This window comes from Elgaria multicarinata, chromosome 3 (assembly GCF_023053635.1).
Source record: "Elgaria multicarinata webbii isolate HBS135686 ecotype San Diego chromosome 3, rElgMul1.1.pri, whole genome shotgun sequence".
In the NCBI taxonomy this organism is placed as follows: domain Eukaryota; kingdom Metazoa; phylum Chordata; class Lepidosauria; order Squamata; family Anguidae; genus Elgaria; species Elgaria multicarinata.
The window spans coordinates 167,221,087-167,247,430 of record NC_086173.1 but is presented as its reverse complement, the minus strand read 5'-3'; the positions used below and the strand labels follow the sequence as shown (position 1 = coordinate 167,247,430).

At 47.3% G+C, this 26,344-nt stretch overlaps 1 protein-coding gene across 1 annotated transcript; it reads left to right on the top strand.

Moving 5' to 3' along the window:
• LOC134395760 (vomeronasal type-2 receptor 26-like) lies at positions 1–26,207 on the top strand. The gene is made up of 2 exons (XM_063121924.1): positions 1–346; positions 25,297–26,207. Exons 1-2 carry the CDS (start codon positions 1–3, stop codon positions 26,205–26,207), a joined length of 1,257 nt encoding a protein of 418 aa, XP_062977994.1.
• The last annotated feature ends 137 nt before the right edge of the window (positions 26,208–26,344 follow it).

Below are 26,344 nucleotides of genomic sequence, written 5' to 3'. Positions count from 1 at the left end.
ATGCCTACATCTTCGCCAACTCAGCACTCTGAGATGATGGATGCAGGTTTGTTCATGCCTACCCATCCCACCATCAGATTGCAGGAGCAGCAGATCCCACCCCTCATTGTGGCCGATGGCATGTATCCTTTGCGCGAGTGGCTGATGAAACCCTATGGTGGGGCAGTGACTTCACAGCAAGCCCACTTCAATCGGTGTCTTAGTCGAGCACGCATTGTGGTGGAGCAGGCGTTCGGGCACCTCAAGGGGAGGTGGCGTAGCTTAGGCGTGCGACTGGAGTTGGCAGAAGAAAACATCCCCTCAGTCATCAGTGCTTGTGTCATCCTTGGAACGGAGAGTCACCCGGGTGGAGCGGGATGTCCAGGACTTCAAGAGATCCTGCAGGCAGGATGCCCGGGAGCACCAAGACCCGTGACTGCAGCAGTTCTACTGTTTTATTTAGAAAATGTTTGTTTTATAAAAGTAAAGTGCCTTTATATTGTTGTAAGTTGTGTATGTGCTTCTCTACAGTGCTTGCCCATGGGCCCCGGTGGGAGTAGGAGGAATGGAGACCCCCACCCCCACCCCACCCCCACTCAATAGTACCATTCCTCCCCTTCATGGGGAGTAGGGCTGGCGCTCCTTTGGGTTACGCTTTGGCAACTCCCTGCGCTGCTGCTTGGTGGGGGGGGGCTGCGGGGTTCCCCAGGCACTGTGGGGGGAGCTACTGGAAGCTCCAGGCACCTGCCCCTGGCCTTTCCCTTCCCCCACCCACAGCAGCTGTGGCTGCCTTGCTCCTGCCCTGTGGCCCCACAGCAGCTGTGGCTGCCTTGCCCTTTCCCCTGCCCTTCCTCCCCTGGGGTGGGGCACAGAGAGTTTTCTCCTGGGGTGGTGTGTGCTCCCTCTGGGGTGGGGGTGGTGTGTGCTCCCTCTGGGGTGGGGGTGGTGTGTGCTCCCTCTGGGGTGGGGGTGGTGTGGTCTCCCTCTGGGGTGGGGGTGGTGTGTGCTCCCTCTGGGGTGGGGGTGGTGTGTGCTCCCTCTGGGGTGGGGGTGGTGTGTGCTCCCTCTGGGGTGGGGGTGGTGTGTGCTCCCTCTGGGGTGGGGGTGGTGTGTGCTCCCTCTGGAGTGGGGGTGGTGTGTGCTCCCTCTGGGGTGGGGGTGGTGTGTGCTCCCTCTGGGGTGGGGGTGGTGTGTGCTCCCTCTGGGGTGGGGGTGGTGTGTGCTCCCTCTGGGGTGGGGGTGGTGTGGCCTCCCTCTGGGGTGGGGGTGGTGTGTGCTCCCTCTGGGGTGGGGGTGGTGTGTGCTCCCTCTGGGGTGGTGGTGGTGTGTGCTCCCTCTGGGGTGGGGGGTGGTGTGTGCTCCCTCTGGGGTGGTGTGTGTGTGTGCTCCCTCTGGGGTGGGGGTGGTGTGTCATCCCTCTGGGGTGGGGGTGGTGTGTGCTCCCTCTGGGGTGGGGGTGGTGTGTGCTCCCTCTGGGGTGGGGGTGGTGTGTCATCCCTCTGGGGTGGGGTGGTGTGTCATCCCTCTGGGGTGGGGGTTGGCGAGCCTCCTCCCAGAGTGGCCCAGGGAGCAGCTCCTCCACTGGGAGGCTGCCTCCTACTCCACCAGCTTCTGGCCCAGTAAGAGGCAGTGCTCTCGCACATGCATCCCTGTGCATAGGCGGGCCAGCCCTCTGACCAGTGAAGACTGGGAGGATGGCAGTGACCAGCCCCTCCAGAGAGCTGACTAGCTTATCCACAGAGCGCACCATTGCTGCCCCCTGCTCGGAATCTACTTTGGCTTGCTGCTGAATGCTGGCCACGTGCTGGGTGAAGGTCCTGCTGGAGGAGTTGCAGGATGCGGGAGTTGTCTTCTGCTGCCTGGCGCATGATTTCAAGCGCAGCATCTCCTCCTGTCTTCTGTAAGCAGCAGTTGCGAATCTCTGCCAGGCGAGATGCAGGTGACAGGGTGGCCTTGGGGTTTGCCACCCCTGGATCTGTGTGGAGAGGTTGGGGAATTCAGCCACATGCTGCACCAGTGAACAGGGGAGGTGAGGAGCAGGTGGAGTGGCCAGTGCCCTAAAGACACACCATCACATTGGGCCAGCGCAATCCTGCACATCCAGCCATCCACTTGCAGAAGAGGGCACAGCAGCTGAAGTGCCACTTCCAGCATGGCAGTGAAAGGGTGGGGATGTTGGGCTACAACTGCCCTTAGCAACCGAACAGCTGGCAATGTGGCTAGTGGGTGCTTAACTCTCAACATTGCATTCCACTGCCGGAGACCTCAGTGCTGTTATCTCTGAGAGCAGTTCCCGTGGCCGAGAAATGCGCACTCCCACTGCATCAACCTTGCTGTGTCTGCCTCCCTGGGAAATGCAGACTCCTTCCCAAACATTTTGACCCCCGCCCCCCTCCTGTTGGTGTGATTGTGTGAAGGTAGAGTTCAGTCACACCCACCCACCACACTAACTACACCTTTCCCCATTCAGGGCGTCCAGCACAGGGCACCTGCCAGGGTGCAGTTTCACATGCTTGCCCATCTACATGCGCACCCACACCTTTCTGTGAGGAGTGGCGCCTCCCCAGCATGTGTGAGTGGTTGCAAGAGCACACATACATGCCTCAGGAGTCCACAGTACTCACCAGGAGCACCTGCTGCATCTGTGCTGTCCCTGGAGTCAGCTTTAGCGGATTCTGGGGGGGTCTGCCAAGGCAAAGTCAGGGCTACATGACCAAACGCATTGACACAGTAACTATGACTGGTGCAGACCCATTTGCCAGCCCACCCTCCACAAAGGTCCAATGGGCATGGTGTGGTGAGACTGTACGCAGCACACAGTCAGTTGTGGAGGGGCACACACTCACAGTTCAGTGCAGTCCGCCTGCTGGTGCCCTCGCCTGCTTCACTAGCAGAGCCTCCAGCTGTAGTGCTTAATTCTTCATCATCTGGTGGCATGTAGGAGAAAACATTGGAGGTAGGGGAAAGGGCAGCTACCAGTCACCAGCAGTGCATGGGTCACAAATGCAGCACTTCCACGCCCCCCCCCATTGATCCACACAGTTTGCGAGGAAAAGGCAGGATGCCCACTGGCATGATATGCTACGCTTCTCCCCCCCACCTCCTGCCCCCTGCCAGCACACCTGTGGGGTGCCATTGCAGTCCCATTGCCATAGTTGGATGGGATGTGTAGGGGGAGGCAAACAGCCACACTCACCAGCTGATGTGCCTTCTTCCACATCCCTGGTGAGCGAGCTGGTTTCGCTTGCCTCCTCAAACATGTCCTGGGACCCCACGGGAAGAGAGGGTGGTGGCTGAGTGGCTTGGGTAGATAGGCATTTGGACTGTGTCCGAGTAATTTTCAGACTGCCTGCAACGCGTTTGGGGCGAACTGTGGTATCTCTGCGAAGAATATTATGTAACTGATCGTAGTACGGGCACGTGGTGGTATTGCTGGCTGACCTCTCATTATGGTTCCTCACACGCCGGTACTCTGTCCGCATGCCCTTGGATTTAGTGCGGCACTCTTCTGCGGTTCGCTTATGGCCTCTCTTGGCCATCTCCCACGCCACTTCTTCGAAGACATTAAAGTTGCGGTGGCTAGCCCTCAGCTGCTCTTGAATCCTCTGTTCTCCCCAAATGTCCAGCAGATCTAGAATCTCCTGGTGGCACCAAGTCACATTCCTCCCTTTCGGACCCATTCCTGATACCTACACAGGGGCCAAGCAGAGAGAAGGGGGCTCATCAGTTTCCGTATCATTGGAGGTGCAAAACCGGCATCAGCAGCCTGCCACTGCTGTCACTCCCTCCCCAGCAATTGCAGTCAAAAGGATAGGGAAGTGTATTGACACAGTGCAAAGGGGCCCCAGGGCACGTGCCCACCCCTGGGCTGATGCTTCCCTGACCTTCCACCTGCTGCCGCGTGGCCGCTGGAAAATGGCCGCCCACCCTCGCTTGTTGCCCCCTTACAGCCAGCTGCCGCGTACCCACACAAATAGGCACACAGCCCTGCATGCCTCTATCGTGCCCATCATTCCCAGCTCGCCTTTACATCATCTGTGCAGCCTAAACCACTGGCATTAGGATGGTACTTGTGGTTGCCCCCCCCCCCCGTGACAGGTCACCAACTTCCCATTACAGTTGGATGCCTGCCTTCCCAAAAAGTGACCCACACAGAGGTACCGAGTTGCACATATCCTACACATCCACCACACCCCCCCAACAGCTCACCAGCCACTTTTTTGGTCCTCCGTTCAGGCACAAAGTGGACCCGTTGGGTTAAAAAAAATGCTGCCGTGCTGCACCACTGCCACAGCTGCAGATGGGGCGCAAATGGAGGAGGAGGTTTGGCCGAAGCCGCTGACCACTCCCCTTAGCACACCTTTTCCTGACCAGTGCTGACCTCACCGGAAACCGCGCTGACCTCATTTCGTCCCACACCTCCACCCGGGATGATCCTGGGATAAACCTTAGGTCTAGCTATGGCCTGAATCTTCTATCAGCCCTCACCACTGACTATGGTGGCTAGGGCTCATGGGACTTGCAGTTGAACAATATTAGAGGGCCATATTTGCCTGATATACAACTTAACATATTTTCCTGATCTGGTCTCTTTAGTTCCTTAAAGGAAGGTCAGACCAGGCTTACTTTCCCGCACCACAACACATCTCAGAAGATGGAGTCTCCTTGGTGACTTCTTGCAAACACATTTCCCTCCATCTCTGGCATCTGCTTCTCAGCCCACACAGAGAGCCGAGGAGATCATGCCTCCCTTTACAATTATCGAAAACATAGTGATTTATGCAGTTCCTTGCCAAAGCTCAGGAGATTATTTATTCATGTCTTCTGGAGATTGCCTTCGAGACCCATGACCTGAACAGCAGAACTAAGGGCAACAAGAGGAAACTCCTGGCACCACGCCTTAAAACTTCACTACATAAAATATGTGTGTGCAACACACAGCTTGGGCTGAGATTTAGTGCAGGCTGGGGTGACCATGCTTGGGGAGTGGTTGAGTAGAAACACACACACCCATTGGCTCTGTGTGTTTGTAAAGACACTGCAACTTCAGCCTTTTACGAGTTCTCCGACTTGCTGGCTATGGAAGTGAGAGGAGCAGACAGACAAGAGGTGTAGCAGGCAAACCCAAAATGATATCAGTGCTTCTGTGGCTGCTGTTGCTGCCTCGTCCAACCTATCAGGTGCAGAAATGCCCAAGAACTCAAAAGGGAGCATCAAATTACTACCGGTCGGGAGACTACCTCATTAGTGCGATCACATCTTCGGAATTCATTGAATTTGGAAAACCGCAAATGTTTTCCAAGCCTCCTCTTCCCATGATTTATCAGTAAGTAACGATGATTTAACACTTCCCAGCCTACACTCCCATCCCCTGGACATCCCTGGAAAATCACTCTCTCTACTTTGTGCTTGTTCTGCCTTTTGATTCAGAATTTGGAGCTTCATTAACATGAAGGCAACATACGACTTCATTTAGTTGGGAAATTAGAGTTTCTTTGCACTGAGGCACCATCAAATTCAGCGTCAATGCATATGGCGGGATGCGGCTTGCATACTTTTAGCCCAAAGGACAAATATCCTCTTTGCTGGTACACCCTGAGATAAGACACAGGGCATGTCTATACCTCCCGGTGGAGTGCGGAGGATCTTGTGATATGCTGATCGTGAGATCCTCTGCCTTTGTCCACACATGGCATGCGACGTCCTGGGAGGAAGGAGGAAAAAGAAAAGGACCTGGAGCAGCGTATGCTCCAACGCAAATGTGTGTTTTTTTTAAAGGCCTGACACCGCTACCCTCCCCACCCTGGATGGGTACAGAGCGCTTAAAGAGCTCTGTGCCCTGTGCCTGGTTCACGGCTCCCCGCATTTACTTGCAAGGACCCTGGGCAAAACCAGGATGGCTGCCCACACGTCCCATGGTCTCAGGATGATCCCGAGACTGTGGGAAAAGCTGGGGGAAAGCCATCCCAGTTATCCCTGGGAAATAGAGGGATCATCGCTGCCTGCTCCTGCAATCCCCTGTGTGTCATGTGGACGCACAGGGATGACCCCGGGGCGATCCCTGGGATAAGTCATGGCGTAGACATGCCCAGAGAGTGAATCCAGGGTGCTCCTCTCTTTGGGGAGCTCAAAAACACAAACACCATTGCAGGGATTCCCCCTCCATCCCCAGTGTAATGTCCTACTATAAGCTAGCAAATATAGGAGGCCTATCCAGTGGAATTTTAAGATGTTTTTAAAATGTTTTTAGGATGTTTTTAACAATATATATTATGTTTTAACTGAGTATTGTGTATTTTATCGTTTATTGGTGTTCCCCGCCTCAATCAGAATGGAGAGGCGGGTAAGAAATAAATTATTGTTGTTGTTGTTGTTGTTGTTGTTGTTGTTGTTGTTGTTATTATTATTATTATTATTGTTCAGTGTATTTGGGTGTCAGACATTTTGATGGAAGCAGAACCAAATTCATTGTGGAATTGAACATTCAGAGAGAGCAGAAAGGGCGTTAAACTATCAGGCAGAGTTCCTTGTTTCAAGGTTTGTAGAGTTAGTTTCTGATATAACACACACACACCTCGATATTTTAGAGGCTGTGGGCATGTCTACACCAATCCTATATCCCGGGATCATCCTGGGATCATCCCTGTGCATCAAAGGCCTTAGCTAGACCTAAGGATTATCCCAGGCAAATGGAGGGGTCATCCCTGCCTGCTCCCGGGATCCCCTGTGTGTCATTTGGATGTACAGGGATGATCCTGGGATGATCCCGGGATATAGGCCTGGTCTAGCCATGGCCATAATGCCACACAGGCTATCCCAGGAGCAGGCAGGGACGATCCCTCCATTTTCCTGGGATAACCCTTAGGTGTAGAAAGGTCCCATGTTATATATATATATATTTTAGCATCCTGTCCTGAAAAGCGGCCTAGCAACCAGCCACTTTTCAAATTATCTAAATGGGCTCTGTGCCCAGACTGGGAACGCATCCAGGAAACAGCAAACACACCAAAGGAAGAGTTAAGACTTAACTTGTATTACTCTGGTCAAGAATAAGCTAAACACACCGTACAAACATAAATAAACAGAACAGTCTTTTGGTGCTTACGAAGAAGTCAAAGCCAGTCCATAAATCAATCCAGCCGTCATAAAGGGCAAGAGAGAGAAGGTCACGGAGGTCCACAAAGCCAGTCCGAGTTCCAAAGGGCAGGAGAGAGTCACAGAGTCCAAGAAGTCCATAGTCCAACCGGTACAGCACGAGCACAACAAGGCAGAGGTTTCCTGGTCCAGAGCTTTCTCAGGCAAACCAGATTAAGTCTGCCAAGTTCCTGGCCTGCGCACTGTTACTTTAATAAATACCCAAGCCCAGAATCACAGCTGTTCCCTGCTTATCTGGCGTTTAGTAGCAATACGCTTGGATCTGCGTAACGCCTCCTTCTCTGACCTTTGTTGTTTGAACGATGGCACCGGTAAGATGTTTGTTTGCTCTTCCTCATAGGCTGAGCTGGAGGGAGCCTCCGCCGGCTGCTGCCCAACCATGCTGGTACTGAGTCCAGCCTGCGGCTCTTCACCCCTGCCCAAACTCCTACCTGGCCTCAGCTCCTCTCCAGAGATGTTGTGCAGAGGCAACCCCAATTCAGCCTCCTCCTCCTCCTCGTGAGTTACATGCTACTCCTCATCATGTAACTCACAGTTCCTAACACATCCCCATTCCCTTTTTGACACAACAACCTGAAAAGTGTCAGGTATTAAGAGTGCTCAAGTTTTGGACAAGTTTTACTGGCAGAGAGCTTCTACTATTGGGTACATGAAGCATTTATTGTGCAATCATGATTACTTACTCATGCTTGCTTATAGGTTGGTTAGGCATCTTCAATACTATTTTCATGCCGTTCCTACAACATTAATATAAGAACATAAGAACATAAGAAGAGCCCTGATGCTGGATCAGACCAAGGGTCCATCTAGTTCAGCACTCTGTTCACACAGTGGCCAACCAGCCATCGGCCAGAGACCAACAAGGCAGGACACAGTGCGACAGCACCCTCCCGCCCATGTTCCCCAGCAACTGGTACACGCATTATTTTGTAGGTTTATTGATTGTGTTCTTATGACCTTCTCTGAACATTTGTAATGTTTTCTACATCTGTCTTCAAGTTGTAATTTTCAATATAAAGAACGTATTATTTTGAGTCATTGAGTGTGACAAAGGTAATATATTTGTTCCTATATGTATTTCTTTGATTGTGGTCTTTCATACCGGTCCTGATTTATCAACGATCCACTGGGTTGTAAAGGTGAACATTCAAACTCAGATGAGGCCCCCAAAGTATTAGCTGAAAGTAAAGTTCATTGACTTCTTCTCCTTAGGCTGAACACTCAGGCCATGGCTGGACCAGGCCTATATCCCGGGATCGTCCTGGGATCATCCCTGTGCATCCAAATGGCACACAGGGGATCCCAGGAGCAGGCAGGGATGATCCCTCCATTTTCCTGGGATAACCCTTAGGTCTAGCTAAGGCCTCAGTTTCTACACAGGACCATCTTTTAATACAGCCCAAAGTATCAAAGCCAGTGCAACTTCTGCAGCCATTTACCAACCTTTCATGAACCGTGTATGTGTGCTTTTATTCTTTGAAGGCCATCAAATGCCCCTCTTAAGGAATCAGGGATAATCACTCCATCTTTGTTTTTAAGCAGTAAATAGATATTCATTTACCTTACAATGAGTGTCTATTTGCTCTCACCAACAAACATACAGACCATGATGTGAAAATCAGTTCTCCTGAGATTTTCATTGCACGGAAATGGCTATAGATTTTAAAAAATGAAACAAAGATATTGACATTTTGTTTTCTTTGAAAGTGGGATGACATGTGGCACATCTGTTTTAATGTTGTTCTTTTAATTTGTTTTGCAGTCGTGCACGTCTGAGACACTGGCACATCTTGTCCTTCCTGTTTGCCATTCAGGAGATCAATGGGGATCCCGGGCTCTTACCCAACATCACCCTGGGCTACAACATTTATGAGAGCCATTTTTATGGAAGAACCACTTCCTATGCCATGCTACAGCTGCTTGCTGGTGGTGAGGGAAGCAGCCTTCCTAATTACAACTGTGGGAGAAACACTAACCAGCTGGCCATTCTTGAAGGCACTGAATCTGACCTCTCCATCCTTGTTTCAGCCATGTCAAGCATCTACAAAATCCCACAGGTAGGAATTGGGAACGGATAGGAGGCCCACTGCAGATAAATGGAATCCAAACACTAGCTTGGCTCAGCTCCCTATCCAAAGCACCAGTGGCCACTGAGGAAGCAAATTCTGGAGTATGCTTTGTAGATGGTAGTGGTGCTTTGGAATGGGATACAGGGAACCGAAAAGTGGGGCCAGGGGAAGACCATCGTAAGGGCTGGGATCAGGAATCAGAATAAACAGTCCATTGGTAGCCTTTGAAAGGAAGCTCAACAGCTGTCTACCACATTACATTGCCCATTTGCTAATCTTCTCTAGGTTACCTAATTGCAAATTCGAATGGCTTCCTAACTGCAAGTTGGGAAGGCTTCCTGCTACAGAAGTTACTCTCGAACCCAGCACAAGACATATGGCAATAAGAGTGAAGCTAAACAGGGTGGGCAAGAAGTTGTCTGCAACCTGCATGAGGGGCCTACTGGCTCTTTATCACAGCCCCCACCTAGTAGCTGTTTAGAGAGCTGTGTGGAGGTGAACTTTCGACACACCGTAGTTCCCAGTTCATTGGGACTTTGGCCATGTGGCCACGTCTGCTGGCAGCAGTGGGCTGCAACCTCTAAAGGGTTCTGAGGAGACAGTGCCCTCTCTGGAGCTATTACGGTGCTCACGCCTGAGCTAAAGTCAGAGTCCTGCACCCTTTTCTGCTCATTTTGTCTCGTTGGGCCTTGCTAGACCTACCAGATAATCTGGTGGGGAGTCGGGGCGAGGTCGTGCTGTGCATGCCGTCACCCCTAGCTAGACGTAAACACGCGACGGGTTAAGGGAAAGCCCCATCGTGTGCGCCAGTTTTTTTCCTCTTAAAGGGCCATGTGCGCAGGAGCGCACCAACGGAAAAGTAAGTAGTTTTTTTTAAAAAATAAAGGGTTCCACGCTCCCCCTGCCCCTGATTCCCCCCCACAATGTCTGATGCTCCCCTGCCCGCTCGCTCGCTCTTCCTCCCCCCTCCGCCATGCCCTGTCCCCATCCGCCATGCCCGTCCCAGTTCTTCTCCCCCCCATCTCTCCTGTCGGGTCCGCTCTTTCCCCCGGCCCCCATCTCTCCCACCCCTGTGATTCCCCCCCCCGGCCCGATGGGCACAGTGCTCCTATGGAATGCTGTGCCCAGTGCGTGGCTTCTCCCGGCTACTCGCGAGTAAGCGAGCAGCCGGGGAAAGCCATGGAAGTCTCTAGACTTTCCACAGCCCTGGCCTCAGCCTGGGGATCCAGGGATCAGCCAGAGATGACCCCGGGACGATCCCAGGATATAGGCCTGGTCTAGTCATGGCCTATGTAGCTCTAATTCCTAGATAAGGCTCTAGTGTGACCCCAAATGTATCTGTAGCAGAGTTGGGAGGAGGTTAATCTTCCTTTTATGGTGGCCTCACTTAATGAAAGGAGCTGGTTCTTGCTCCATTTCCTGGTGTTTTTAAAGACCGGGGGGGATCCGCACGTCGTTCCCAGAGCGCTTCTATGCGACCCCAGTGCACCCCGAAAACGATAGTCTAACTTCCCTGTAAAAGAAACGAGGAAGAGCCGTCCATGCCGCCGCCGCCACCCACAGACCTCCTCGCCGGCTGGGACGGAGAGCTCGGGGAAAGAAGGGGGGGGTGAAGAGTGGAAAAATCTCTCCACTCCGCCTTCTTTTGCCGAGCTCTCCTCACCAACTGGTGGGGAGGGAGGTGGGTGGCGCCGGCATCGGCATCAGTGGCAAGTACGGCGCAAAGCAGTAAAGCAGCAGTTTCTGCAGCTGAAACTCTCCCCATGGCCTGAGTTCGATCCCAGCGGAAGCTGGTTCTCAGGCAGCCGGCTCAGGTCGACTCAGCCTTCCATCCTCCTGAGGTTGGAAAAATGAGTGCCCAGCTAGCTGGGGTAAAGGTAATAATGGCTGGGGAAGGCAACGGCAAACCACCCCGCTATGAGGCCTGCCAAGAAAACATCGGTGAAAGCTGGCATCCCTCCAAGAGTCAGTAATGACTCAGTGCTTGCACAAGAGGTTCCTTTCCCTTCCTTCTTAGGGTTCACCCCTTTGAGAGAAAGAAGAACACTACCTTTGAGATGTCATAGTTTTCTCAGTGGGTGGGGTGGCTTGAATTCCTGGACCTCCACTGAGAAGGACATGACTGTACCTCTTTGAACAAATCACACAAGCAATGGTGTACCCACAATGGACATTCGATTTTTTTTTCATCTCCACATCAGCATATACCTCACACCTATCATAGTGGCAGGCATTTTGTAGATATTAATTGTAAAGAAAGCCTGAGTCAATCAGTTCTTCCCAAGGGTCCGCTCCGGGGTTCCCCACTCCCTGGGTTCCCCAACACCCCACGCTGTGGGACTGGTGATTTCTGGAATAAAGACACACAGACACACCAGGTTGACCAAAGCAAAGAGTTTAATACATAAACATAACTACTAAATAAGGCCTTGGTCTACAGCAGCCACAGAAACAATATAGAAACGGTGGAGAATAGGGGGAGGGGAGAAGGGAAAGATGAGGTAGGTTTGAATTAGGGAATACTAGCCACAAGTCCATCTAAAAGCATGCAGCCACACCACTAAGCCCCCCCCCCCCTTCTCCCGGCCAAATAGTGGCAAGCCTTGTCCTAGAAAATCAGACTCTAAAAACATAACAAAAAGATAACTTTCCTCAAGCACCCCGACCGGGTTGCTTCAGACGTCCATCGCCCCAGGCCGAAGACATACTGAAGCCTAATCCAATTAGCTCTTTTATCCCTCTTTTCCCCGGCTGTAACGGCCCCTCTTCCCTAATGAGGGCACTTGATCTTCTTCACACACTAGGTCCAATTAGCTCAACTAGGAGATAGCATACAGGTGCGAGGCCTCTAACTGACCTCGGGACTTCGGAGAAACTCTGGCCCCCGGGAAGCCTCACTCCCACTCTTTCCCACATACCAGGCTGGGTCCTGGCGCCAGCCAGGTCATAAACATATCCACCAGTTACCAGCCATAAAACATATCAAACTAATCCTTATCTACCCATCACCACTACGGTTTACTACCTAACAGGAAAACTGGTATAATTCAAAACTCAACAACACTTCCTAACCCCCTGGTCCTTCACATTAATAATTTCAGATTAATAGATATCTGATGATCATCCTGAAAACAGGAGATTATAAAACACCAGTTTCTTCTTTTTCTCACAAGATCAGTTTTGCCATTGTGGCTCGAGGTCATAATGATAAAACTCAGTTCCCTTTTGTCTATCGGATGGCCCCGAAGGAAGAAACACAGTACCCAGGGATCATCCAACTGCTCCTGTGTTTCAAATGGACATGGATCGGTCTCTTTGCTCCAGACAATGACAACGGAGACAGGTTCATGAGTGCCATGACACCTCTGTTGAGCAGGAGTGGAATTTGTCTGGCCTTCTCACAAAGACTACGCATAGAAATCAGAGATGGGAGTGAGCTGTCTGTCAACTGGAGACACGTCAATGTAGTTGTACTCTATGCAGACCCCAACCACGGATGTGTTCCGATTTTCTATATTCAAAGAAAACTTGAACAGAAAAGAATTGGGGCAAAAGTCTGGATCACAACAACTTTTCCGGACATGGACATCACCTTGACTTTTCTACTGGATGACTTCAGGTTCATCCGTGGTTCTTGGGCCTTCAAAGTAAAGACACACAAAAGGACAAAATACGACTACTATGAACCATTTTCTTCTGCTCTGGATCTGTTTTGGGCTGGAGCCTTTCATTGCATCTGTTCAAAGCATGAGTTCTCCAAGAGGAACTGGAAAAGGTGTACAGAGAAAGAGAAAATGGAGAAAGTCCCCCAGCAGGAACTTGAGAGGGTTCTGTCTCAAGACAGTTTCAGTACTTCTAACAGTGTCCAAGCCATGGCTCATGCCTTAAATGCGGCACATTCAGCCAGATCCAAGTGGGTGTTGAGGGCGGGTCGACGAGACAAGCTGGAATACCAAAAGCTGCAGCCATGGCAGGTATTTCCTTTTCCTTTTGCAACACAAGTGCAACTAGTAAAATTCTCGTCATGAAGATTTCCAAACATGTGTTAGTGCACGTAACTGTGGCTACTGCATGGCAGTATGGGCAGGAAACGGAGCTTTTTGCTGCCTCCATAGCACCCTTAGCCCTCCCCACACACCTCTGGGATATTCATAGAATTAAAGGCAAAGGGTAATTAGAACAGTGGAACTGCAACAGCGACAAGAAACACAAGAGATTCATAGAATCATAGAATCATAGAATAGCAGAGTTGGAATGGGCCTAAAAGGCCATCGAGTCCAACCCCCTGCTCAATGCAGGAATCCACCTTAAAGCATCCCTGACAGATGGTTGTCCAGCTGCCTCTTGAAGGCCTCTAGAAGCCCACAACCTCCCTAGGTAACTGGTTCCATTGTGGTACTGCTCTAACAGTCAGGAAGTTTTTCCTGATGTCCAGCCGGAATCTGGCTTCCTTTAACTTGAGCCCGTTATTCCGTGTCCTGCACTCTGGGAGGATCGAGAAGAGATCCAGGCCCTCCTCTGTGGGACAACCTTTTAAGTATTTGAAGAGTGCTATCATGTCTCCCCTCAGCCTTCTCTTCTGTAGTTGGTCAAATGATTATTAACAATTTTTTCTTGCAAATGGACCGCTGGACCACTTGATAGCCTATTTTGTTCTTTTTCCAAATCACATCAAGGATGAAAATCTTTGTCTTCTCAGTGTATTCAGTGTGGTTTTGGAAATAATAATAATAATAATAATAATAATAATAATAATAATAATAATAATAATAATAATAATTCTTACCCGTCTCTCCATTTTGATTGAGGTGGGGAACATCAGGAAGTATAAAATACATAAAGTACTGATTTAAAAACATAGTATACATTGTTAAACATCCTAAAAGCATCCTAAAAGCATCCTAAAATTCCACTGGATAGGCCTGGATAGGTAGTTGATCCATTTGAGTTGTTAGATGCCTTTACCTGCCCAATCGTTTTTTTTTAATTTTTATTATTTATTTATTTATTTATTTATTTATTTAATTACATTTATATACCGCCCCACAGCCGAAGCTCTCTGGGCGGTTTACAACATTTAAAAATAGTAAACATTAAAAGTATACAATTTAAAAACAACAACAACACACACACATAAAAACAGTATAAAAACAACAGTATCCATTTAAAAACAACAATTGTGGGGTCCATTAAAAACAAACTTAACGTTGTTAAATGCTGTTAAAATGCTGTTAAAAATGCCTGGGAGAAGAGAAAAGTCTTGACCTGGCGCCGAAAAGATAACAATGTTGGCGCCAGGCGAGCCTCATCGGGGAGATCATTCCACAGTCGGGGGGCAACCACTGAAAAGTCCCTCTCACTTGTTGCCATCCTCCGAGCTTCCCTTGGAGTAGGCACTCGGAGGAGGACCTTAGATGTTGAGCGCAGTGTATGGGTAGGTTCATGTCGGGAGAGGCGTTCCATCAGGTATTGTGGTCCCAAGCCATGCAGAGCTTTATAGGTTAAGACCAGCACCTTGAATTGGGCTCGGAAACATATAGGCAGCCAATGCAAGCGGGCCAGAATCGGTGTTACATGCTCAAACCTCCCTGTTCCAGCTATCAATCTGGCCGCCGCATTTTGCACAAGCTGCAGCTTCCGGACCGTCTTCAAAGGCAGCCCCATGTAGAGGGCATTGCAGTAATCTAATTTGGAAGTTACCAGAGTATGGACAACTGAAGCTAGGTTATCCCTGTCCAGATAGGGGCGTAGCTGGGCCACCAACCGAAGTTGGTAGAAAGCACTCTGTGCCACCGAGGCCACCTGAGCCTCAAGTGACAAAGATGGTTCTAGGAGAACCCCCAAGCTACGAACCTGCTCGTATTATTAACAAAAGAAAAATAAAACATAGTACATAAACACAAAATTACAATAGTATCATATATTCAAGCTTAATCTAGTAAACATAATCATACTCAACATAAAAGTGCACCCCCCACCTCGGGATCTCATTCCTGTTTCCAAAAACTCATAGTTTCTTCTGTTGGTGGTTTCCCGCTTCCCTTAGAAAACACAAATACTAGGAACTTTTTCCAGATTCCCTCAAAATCATTCATTTTTACTATACCTCTTTTCACTTTAATATTACAAGTCAATTTATCATTAATAGCAATGTCCCACACTTCTTTATACCATTCTTCAATACAATAATCACCTTGAATCTTCCAGCTGTCAGCAAATTCGTTATCAATTCCTTAATTTCTTTACTACATTTAATATCTTCTTGCAGTGAGAGTAATGCAATTCTTGGTGTATCCTCTATTTTAAATCCCACAATCTGCTCAATCTCAAAGAACACCATCTTCCACAACTTTTGCACATATTTACAATCCCACCACATATGTAAATACGTTCCTTTTTCACCACAGCCCCTCCAACAATCTGCTGCCCAATCTTATGGGTTCTATTCCAGTTATGTCCACCTGATGAGGTGGACCAAGTGCCGCTAGCGACATGACAACAAAACAACTGAGGCCTTAGCTATTTATTTATTTATTTATTTATTACATTTTTATACCGCCCAATAGCCGAAGCTCTCTGGGCGGTTCACAAAAATTAAAACCACAGTAAAACACCCAACAGGTTAAAACACAATTACGAAATACAGTATAAAAAGCGCAACCAGGATAAAACTACACAGCAAAGTTGATATGAGATTAAAATACAGAGTTAAAACAGTAAAATTTAAATTTAAGTTAAAATTAAGTGTTAAAATACTGAGTGAATAAAAAGGTCTTCAGCTGGCGACGAAAGCAGTAGGTTTATCCTGGGATTGTCCCAGGGTCATCCCTGTTCATGTAAATGACACACAGGGGATAACAGGAGCAGGCAGAGATGACCCCGGGATAAACCTTAGGTCTAACTAAGGCCTCAGTTGGACTTTCCAGTGGTTATAAATATCACTAAAACAAAATCTGATAATCTGATATCTATGATACACACACACACACACACACACACCAATAAGAAAGAATACACTGTGGTTATTATTATTTATTATTATTATTATTATTATTTATATAGCGCCATCAATGTACATGGTGCTGTGCAGAGTAAAACAGTAAATAGCAAGACCCTGCCGCATAGGCTTACATCCTAATAAAATCACAATAAAACAATAAGGAGGGGAAGAGAATGCAAACAGGCACAGGGTAGGGTAAACAGGCATTGGGTAGGGTAAAACTAACAGTATAAAGTCAGAACAAAATCAAGTTTTAAAAGCTTTAGGAAAAAGAAAAGTTTTTAGCTCAGCTTTAAAAGCTGCGGTTGAACTTGTAGTTCTCAAATGTTCTGGAAGAGCGTTCCAGGCGTAAGGGGCAGCAGACGAAAATGGACGAAGCCGAGCAAGGGAAGTAGAGGCCCTTGGGCAGGCGAGAAACATGGCATCAGAGGAGCGAAGAGCACGAAGTTACACAGAGAAGGCAAAATTGTGCAGTGTGCGGGTTCTGTATTCCATACTTAGCCTCACGAGCTGTTATGACTGCTGGCCTTTAAGAAAGGCCTTGTCTGGGAATGTTTCAACAGCATTCCCTCTATAGGTAAAGAAAGGAAATTTTCTTTGCTGTTTTTCTTCCCTTCCTTCTTCTCACATCAGTCTGTTGGTTTCTGTTCACCACTCTGCTGCTAAGATCATCTTCTTGGCTCGCCGCTGTGACCATGTAAATCCACTTCTGAAATCTCTTCATTGGCTTCCAATTCACTTCAGAATCCAATATAAACTTCTCCTGTTGACCTACAAAGCTTTTCACTGTCTAGCTCCTTCCTATCTTTCCTCTCTCATCTCACACTATTGCCCCGCTCGTGCTCTTCGCTCCTCTGATGCCATGTTTCTCGCCTGCCCAAGGGTCTCTACTTCCCTTGCTCGGCTTCGTCCATTTTCTTCTGCTGCCCCTTATGCCTGGAACGCTCTTCCAGAACATTTGAGAACTACAAGTTCAACCACAGCTTTTAAAGCTCAGCTAAAAACTTTTCTTTTTCCTAAAGCTTTTAAAACTTGATTTTGTTCTGTCTTTATACTGTTAGTTTTACCCCACCCAGTGCCTGTTTACCCTACCCTGTGCCTGTTTGCATTCTCTTCCCCTCCTTATTGTTTTATTATGATTTTATTAGAATGTAAGCCTATGCGGCAGGGTCTTGCTATTTACTGTTTTACTCTGTACAGCACCATGTACATTGATGGTGCTATATAAATAATAATAATAATAATAATAAAATATATGCAGTGTGACCAAGATGCAACACAATAGTGTAAATTATGCTCCTATTTAGTTGCTAGATGTATGCCTTTCTTTAGGAAGTATAGATCAGCCTTTTTTTTCTCGGTGAGTTTATTCCTACCTTCAGGCCCCAAATCCCTGCTTGGCTTCCTAACTCCACCAAGCACCACCAGCAGATGCCAGATCTACCCGCCCTCATTGCAATCAATGATTTTCAGCTGTAAGGAATCATACATGAAACTGATGAGAGAGAACACGATGTTGTTGAGTTACAAAGGCCTAACCATAACAAAAATAAGCAATATGAAATAAACCAAATGTGTTTCATTTTTATTCATTTATTTATTTATTGCATTTTTATGCCACCCAATAGCCAAAGCTCCCTGGGCGGTTTACAAAAAATTAAATGTTTGATATCTGCTCTTCCTCTAATAACAGGGCTATGGTTTAATATTTGAGAGGTGCAACCCCAAATGAAGAACTATATGTGTACAGACATAACATATGCAGTACAATTAGCAACACAGGACACTTCAGCTGATGAGCTGTCTACAATACTGCGCTCTTCGAAGCCTTCCACTTGTTCTCGTGATCCGATTCCTTCTCGCGTCTTTATTAATCTTATCCCTGCTATCCTCCCTTCCTTGCTTCATATTATTAATTTTTCTCTGTCCTCTGGTTCATTTCCTTCTGCTGTTAAACATGCTACAGTCTCTCCCATTCTCAAGAAACCTACTCTTGATAGGCTATCTCTGTCTAACTACTGACCTGTCTCTTTGTTGCCTTTTGTTTCAAAGGTCCTGGAGCGTGCAGTCTACTCTTGTTGTCTTGACTTACTTTCTAGTAACTCTGCTCTGGGTCCTTTTCAATCTGGATTCCGTCCTTTGCATTCCACTGAAACAGCCCTTACTAAGATCACCAATGATCTTCTTACTGCCAAGTCTAAAGGCCTTTATTCCGTTCTTATTCTCCTTGATCTAACTGCAGCCTTTGACACGGTTGATCATGATCTTCTCTTAGATTCCCTTCATGACCTTGGACTTTGCGGCTCTGTCTATAACTGGTTTGCCTCCTTTCTAGCGGGTCACTCTTTCAGCGTGTTGGCTAATGGCAGCTCGTCTTCCTCTTTTCCCCTTACAGTAGGGGTTCCGCAAGGCTCGGTGCTTGGCCCGTTGTTGTTTTCTTTATACGTGTTGCCCTTGGGTAATCTTATTCAATCTCATGGCCTCCAATATCATCTGTATGCCGATGATACACAATTATATCTTTCATCTCCGGATCTTTCTCCTGATGTTCACGATCGTATCTCGGCATGTCTCTCAGATATCTCAGTCTGGCTGCTTCATCGTCGTTTGAAACTTAATATGGCAAAGACTGAATTGCTTGTTTTTCCTCCTAAACCTTCTCCTCATCTCTCATTCTCTCTACTGTCAATGATGTTACGCTTACTCCGGTCAATGAAGCTCGTAGTCTTGGCTTTATATTTGACTCCTCGCTCTCCTTTATTCCTCATATTGAGACAGTAGCTAAATCCTGTCGTTTTTTCCTGTATAATATTGCCAGGATTCGATCATTTTTGTCTGTCTCTTCTGCCAAGATGCTTGTTCATGCACTGGTTATTTCTCGGTTGGACTACTGCAACCTTCTTCTCTCTGGCCTTCCTTCTTCTCACATCAGTCCATTGGTCTCTGTCCACCACTCTGCCACTAAGATCATCTTCTTGGCTCGCCACTCTGACCATGTTACTCCACTTCTGAAATCTCTTCATTGGCTTCCAATACACTTCAGAATCCAATATAAACTTCTCCTGTTGACCTTCAAAGCTTTTCACGGTCTAGCTTCTTCCTATCTCTCCTCTCTCATCTCACACTATCGCCCCGCTCGTGCTCGTCGCTCCTCTTATGACATGTTTCTCGCCTGCCCAAGGGTCTCTACTTCCCTTGCTCGGCTTCGTCCATTCTCTTCTGCTGCCCCTTACGCCTGGAACGCTCTTCCAGAACATTTGAGATCTACAAGCTCAATCGCAACTTTTAAAGCTCAGCTAAAAACTTTTCTTTTTCCTAAAGCTTTTAAAACTTGATGTTGCTCAGACTTTATACTGTTAGTTTTACCCTACCCTGTGCCTGTTTGTATTCCCTTCCCCTCCTTATTGCTTTACTATGATTTTAGTAGAATGTAAGCCTATGTGGCAGGGTCTTGCTATTTACTGTTTTACTCTGTACAGCACCATGTACATTGATGGTGCTATATAAATAAATAAATAAATAATAATAATAATAATAATAATAATAATAATAATAATAATAATAATAATTTAGTCCTGTGGCTATACAGTATTAGATTTAAAAATGTTTTAATTTTATTATAGGTAAATGCTCTGCTTAAAACTATATTAAAATATATCAAAAGATTTTTTTATTCAAAGTTAAATTTCACCAAGTTATTAATCTTGACAATCCTTCCTCCAGAACATGTACTAGCAGAAAGGTTCGCATGTTATAATACTAACTTTAAACCTCAACCACAATATCCTCAGAAATAAAATGTGTATTGGAAGGAGCAAATCGAAAGTACATCTTGGGACATTAGCACTTCAAATGCTAATGTTGTCTTGAGATGCACTTTCACTCCTTCAAATACACATTTTATTTCTGAGGGTATTGTGGTTCAGATTTAACTTTTAAAAATCTCTAAAAATCAGGGCATGATCCGATTTGCTTCAAAGTAAGCATGCATACGGTCCTATGTGGAAGTTATCATGGTGCCCAGTTACATGTGTGTATCTTGGAAAATGATGGAGATAAATGCATTTCTGTAAATGGGGGAAACTATAAAAAAAATATCCAAAAATCAGGGGATGATCCCATTTCCTTTAAAGTGTCTGTGGCTAAGGATATATTTAGAAGCTATCATGGTGCCCATTTTCATGTTTCTATCTTAAAAACTAAAAAAGTTATAGGCGTTTTTCTTTTCCAATGTAAGTCTATGGGGGGAAATCCGGACCTCCGGATCTCGCTCCGGATTGGCATCCGGATCAGTTCGGAAGAGGTCTGGATCAATCCAGAGCTGTTCAGACCTGATCTGGAAGGTCTGGATCAGGATCCAGAGTGGATTGGTGGGTCCCTGCACAGCCCTAGTTTAAGGTGTCTTCTGAAAATGGAACAGCTTTCTGGCTTAACCACTGTGGTTAAAGCCATGGTTTAATGTGTCTTCTGAATGGGGCCTCTGTGTTTGTATGGGATATGAATTACTCTTAGGCCATTGCTAGATGAGGGTTTAGCCTGAGCTGATACCCAGGCTCACCCCTGTGCATCCAGATGACGCACAGGGGATCCTGGGGTCAGCCCGGGCTAAACCCTCCCTTGGCCCAGGATAACTGGCACCAGTTGTAGCCTGGTATTTCCGCAGTCCCGGGCTGAGCCTGGGGCTGCGAAAGGTCTAGCCAGTTTCCTGGCTTTTCCTGGCTACGCAGCTTACTCGTGAGTAGCCGGGAAAAGCTGCACACTGGGCACAGCGCTCCATAGGAGCTCTGTGCTCATCGGGCTGGGGGGGAAATCATGGCAGGGAGATGGGGGCCAGGGGGGAAGAGTGGACCCGGCAGGAGAGATGGGGGAAGAGTGGAGCCAGGGTGGGGAGATCGCAGCTGGGGGGGCGCAGGGGGCATCAGACATGGCTTGCTGGCAATTGAGCGGGCGGGCGATTGGGTAGACATGGCAGGTGGGCGATCTGGTGGGCGGGTGATCGGGCAGGCATGGCGGGTGGGGGGACAATTGGGCAGGGGGCATCAGACATGGTGGTTGGGTGGGGGAAGAAGAACGGGGCCAGGGCGGGGAGATCACGGATGGAGGGGAAGGAGAACGGGGCCAGGGGGGAGATCACAGATGGGGGGAAGGAGAACAGGGCCAGGGGGGGGGAGATCGTGAATGGGGGGGAAAGAGAATTTTTTTTTTTAAAAAAAAAATCAACACCCACTTACCTTTCCTGGCTCTTGCACTGCTGCTGCCACTTTCAAAGTTTTTTTAAAAAATGGCGGCAACGACGGCTCTCCTCCAGAGCTCGTTGCAGCTCGCGTGTGAATAAGGGCAAGATCACACGTTATTCATAATGCGAGGTCTCCCCACCACTCCCCCAGATTTTCCACCACGTCTAGCAAAGGCATTAGTCATAGAGAATCAGAGCTTGAAGTAAGGATGGCTAAGATGCAGAATACTTCAAAATGTTTTCTAAATGCCGGTTGTTTTATCTGTCATTCTAGATCCACGCTTCCTTAAGAGAAGTCCATCTTTCTAATATTTCCATTGACGGACTACATCTGGATGAGAATGGGGAGCTAGAGCCGGACTTTGACATTGTGAATTGGGTGCTGTTCCCCAATATGTCTTTCGGTAGGGTGAATATTGGGAGTGTGAAGAGACTGACATCGCCAGGCGTAAAGCTCACTTTTAACCCGGAAGCCATTGTGTGGCCCAGCCATTTTAATAGGGTAGGGGAAATGATTTGTGTCAAATTCTTGTTCTGTGACCTCTGTAAAACTCTAATAGTATGTAGAATGGCTATATATAAAGTGTATAGTGGAATTCTATGCAACATACCTGGAAGTACATTCCACCTAGCATCATGGGACTTGATGGTCTGTAAAGAAATACGCTCATTGGATGGAGCTTTCAGTGGCTTGAGTCTTGAAATAAAAGTAATTGATGTAGTAAATGAATAGTGTGAATTGGTGTGTTCTGTATGCAGCCTTAAATGTTTTTATACACAGAAACCAGGGATGTATGTGTTGAAACAGGTAAATACACCAAAGAAGTTTCACTCCAATGTCATTATGCTTAAAAAGAGCTAGCCTTAACAAAGCCACATGGGTAATCAGGACTGGAGTTGACCCTAACCCATTGGATCCTTCCCATTCAATCATTTCCATAGACATGAATATGCCTAACATCATTTTCTTGATGCTCCTTCACTTTATCACTAGAGCGTGCCTCGTTCCCGGTGCGTCGAGAGCTGTCCTCCTGGATACGCCAAGGAGGTCCAGGAAGGACAGCCACCTTGCTGCTACGCTTGCGCTCCATGTGCGGAAGGGACCATCTCCAGTCAGGAAGGTGTGTGACCTCAGTAGAAACTCTGTTCCCAGAGGAAAAAGAACCAACAGGGTAACAGGAGAGAGGGAACGTTTTTGGCTGTGACATCCTGCTAATGGAATGCCCTCCTCAGAGTGCCCCAACCCCGTTGCTGATTCTGATATCCTTTCAGTGCCAACTGAAGGTGGCTTATTTGCCCAGCAATTCCAGCAGATAGAGAAACTGGTTTTCATAGAATCCTAGAATCCTAGAATAGCAGAGTTGGAAGGGGCCTACAAGGCCATCGAGTCCAACCCCCTGCTCAGTGCAGGAACCCACCCTAAAGCATCCCTGACTGGTGGTTGTCCAGCTGCCTCTTGAAGGCCTCTAGTGTGGGAGATCCCACAACCTCCCTAGATAACTGGTTCCATTGTCGTACTGCTCTAACAGTCAGGAAGTTTTTCCTGTTGTCCAGCCAGAATCTGGCTTCCTTTAACTTGTGCCCATTATTCCGTGCCCTGCACTCTGGGAGGATCGAGAAGAGGTCCTGGCCCTCCTCAGTGTGACAACCTTTGAAGTTTTTGAAGAGTGCTATCATGTCTCCCCTCAATCTTCTCTTCTCCAGGCTAAACATGCCCAGTTCTTTCAGTCTCTCATTCTTTATTATGCTCTCTTGTATTATTCTGATTTGTAAGTCACGGTACTAGAATTTCTGATGGGCAGGCTCAAAATCATTTAAACTAACAGGTGCCCAAGTAAAGGCAAATCTGTTCAACCCATTTGACTCAGTCTTCTCCAAAAAGAGGATCTGTGTAACATCTGGCATATATTTTAATTTTAATTTTTAGTTTTAATTTTTGTGAACTGCCCAGAGAGCTACGGCTATTGGGTGGTATAAAAATGTAATAAATAAATAAATATGCCAAACAGGCTGCAGGGTTAGGAGCCAGTGTGGTGTAGTGGCTAAAGTGTTGGACTGGGAGTGGGGAGATCCGGGTTCTAGTCCCCCCTCGGCCATGGAAACCCTCTGGGTGACTCTGGGCCAGTCACAGGCCACAGCTAGACTTAAGGTTTATCCTGGAATCATCCAGGGTTTGACTCTGCCTGAGCACTGGATCCCCTGTGTGTCACCTAGATGAACAGGTTTGACCTCTGGATGATCCAGGGATAAACCTTAGGTCTAGCTATGGCCACAGACTCTCAGCCCAGCCTACCTCACAGGTTTGTTGTTGTGAGGATAGAATGGAGAGGAGGAGGATTATGTATGCTGCCTTGGGTTCCTTGGAGGAAAAAAGGATGATGATGATGATGATGATGATGATGATGATGATGATGATGATGATGATTTGACAGAGAGCTGATCAAGGAATATCTTGGGACCTTAAATGAGTTCAGGTCCTCAAGTGCAGAGGAATCACATCCTAGGATGTTGAAGGAACTACCAGATAGACTTTCAGAACCTCTATTATCTCTGAGAAATTCACAGGAAGCGATAGTTCCATTCTACTCTGTGCTAATGAAACCTCAGCTTGAATATGGCATCTGGCTCTTGACACCACAATTTAAGAAGGATTCAGATAAATTAGGGCAAGTTCAGGAAAGGTCAAAAAAGATGATCAGGGGACTAGAAACTAAGGTCTACAAAGAAAGATTGAATGCCATGAGTATGTTTAGCCCTAAGTGAAGAGAACCCTGAGGCGAAGGATATGATAGCACACAGAAGAGGGCCACAACCTGTTCTCTATCATCCAAGACTGTAGGACATGAAGTAATGGGCTTATGTTACAGGAAGGCAGATTTCAGTTGATCTTCAGTTAAAAAAAACCTTCTGAACACAATGTATGTCCTCTACAAAGGAACTTCTGTCTTTCTCTCCCTGTCCTACTTCACTTTGTTGACTTGTTTATTAGAAGCTGGCCATTTCTGTGGCCATTTTCTGCTGGCCATTTCTGTGGCCATTTTCAATATTCAACGCTTGACTGGGCCAATCATGGCTTGCTAGGTGATATCCAGACCCAGACAGTATTGGTTAATTGTAGAGAAGCAGATACCATACAATAAGTAAGGATATTAACTGTGTTGTTTAATCCAGAATTTAGACATAATGTCAGAGGCCTTAGCTAGATCTAAGGTTTATCCCGGGATCTTCCCGGGGTCATCCCTGTTCATGTAAATGACACACCAGGGATCCCAGGAGCAGGCAGGGATGACCCCGGGATGATCCTGGGATAAACATTAGGTCCAGCTAAGGCCTGAGTTTGGAAGTCATGCAGCAACCCATGATCAACCCAATATTTAAGAAGGCCATGGAATGCACCTGGCATGCACTGTGGCAAATTGTGCACAATTTGTGGAAATCTTGGATATTCAACCTCTGCTTGGTCTTATCTGGGGTTGCTACCTGACATATGAACCCAGACATTGAAGGTTAATCATGGATTAAACAACCCCCAGGCAATCTATTCTTAATTGGAATGTTACTGTAGTTTATTTAACATATGATTAAGCTATACCATCCAAGTTTGGACAACACATGGCAACTCCCAACAGGCCCAATTGGGGGTTGAATATTCAGATACTCTATGGCAAATGCCCTACATAAACCATAGCCAATCTTGGTTTAATTAACCCATGATTAGCAACTGCTACATGTGAACAGCCCCAACATTTCCTGACCTATCCCACACCTTCATATTTACCCCAAATGTAATAAAACACAAGCTGTTCTCTGTGTAAGCTTGATGTTATTGACACTGAAATCATTCTCCTCCTTTTCAGATGCAGATCATTGCACCAAGTGTCCAGCAGATCAGCAGCCAAACAAGGCCCAACATCAATGTGTCCCAAAGATTATAACTTTTCTGTCCTATGAAGAACCTTTAGGGGTTGTCCTAACTTCCTTGGCCCTGTACCTGTCCTTAACTGCTGGCTTTGTGTTAGGAATCTTCATTAAATTCCTAGAAACTCCAGTAGTTAAGGCCAACAACCGAGACCTTTCCTACATTCTCCTCATCTCTCTCCTGTTTTCCTTCTTGTCCTTCTTCTTATTCATTGGCCAGCCAAGAAAAGTGACCTGCTTTCTTCGACAAACAGCCTTCAGTATCATCTTCTCAGTGGCCGTCTCTTCTGTGTTGGCCAAAACCATCACTGTGGTGCTGGCCTTCCTGGCCTCCAAGCCAGGGAATAGGGTGCGAAGATGGCTGGGGAAGCGTTTGGCTAATGCGATTGTATTTTCCTGTTCCAGTGTCCAAGTTGTCATCTGCACCATCTGGTTGGGTACCTTTCCACCCTTTCCTGATTCAGATATGCATTCCCAGCCTGGTGAGATCATCCTGCAATGCAACGAAGGATCTGTCCTCATGTTCTATGCTGCCCTTGGCTACATGGGCTTCCTGGCTGCCATCTGCTTCACGGTGGCTTTCCTAGCCAGGAAGCTGCCTGCAGCCTTCAATGAAGCCAAACTGATCACCTTCAGCATGCTGGTCTTTTGCAGTGTCTGGGTGTCCTTCTTGCCTTCCTACCTGAGCACCAAGGGGAAATACATGGTAGCCGTGCAGGTCTTCTCCATCTTGGCCTCCAGCGCTGGATTGCTGGGCTGCATTTTTATTCCCAAGTGTTACATTATTGTATTGAGGCCTGAACTGAATACAAAGGAGCATCTCATAATCAAATCCAAACTTGGCATCTGATCAATAGTAGTAGAAATGGGGAAGAATTCTGCCCCCACTAAAATATGGATTAGAAATACAGTTTCCAATGACGGCAAAAGAATTATGGAACAGATCCAGGGCTTATTCCTTTCCCATGGGTTACGTATAGATTCAGA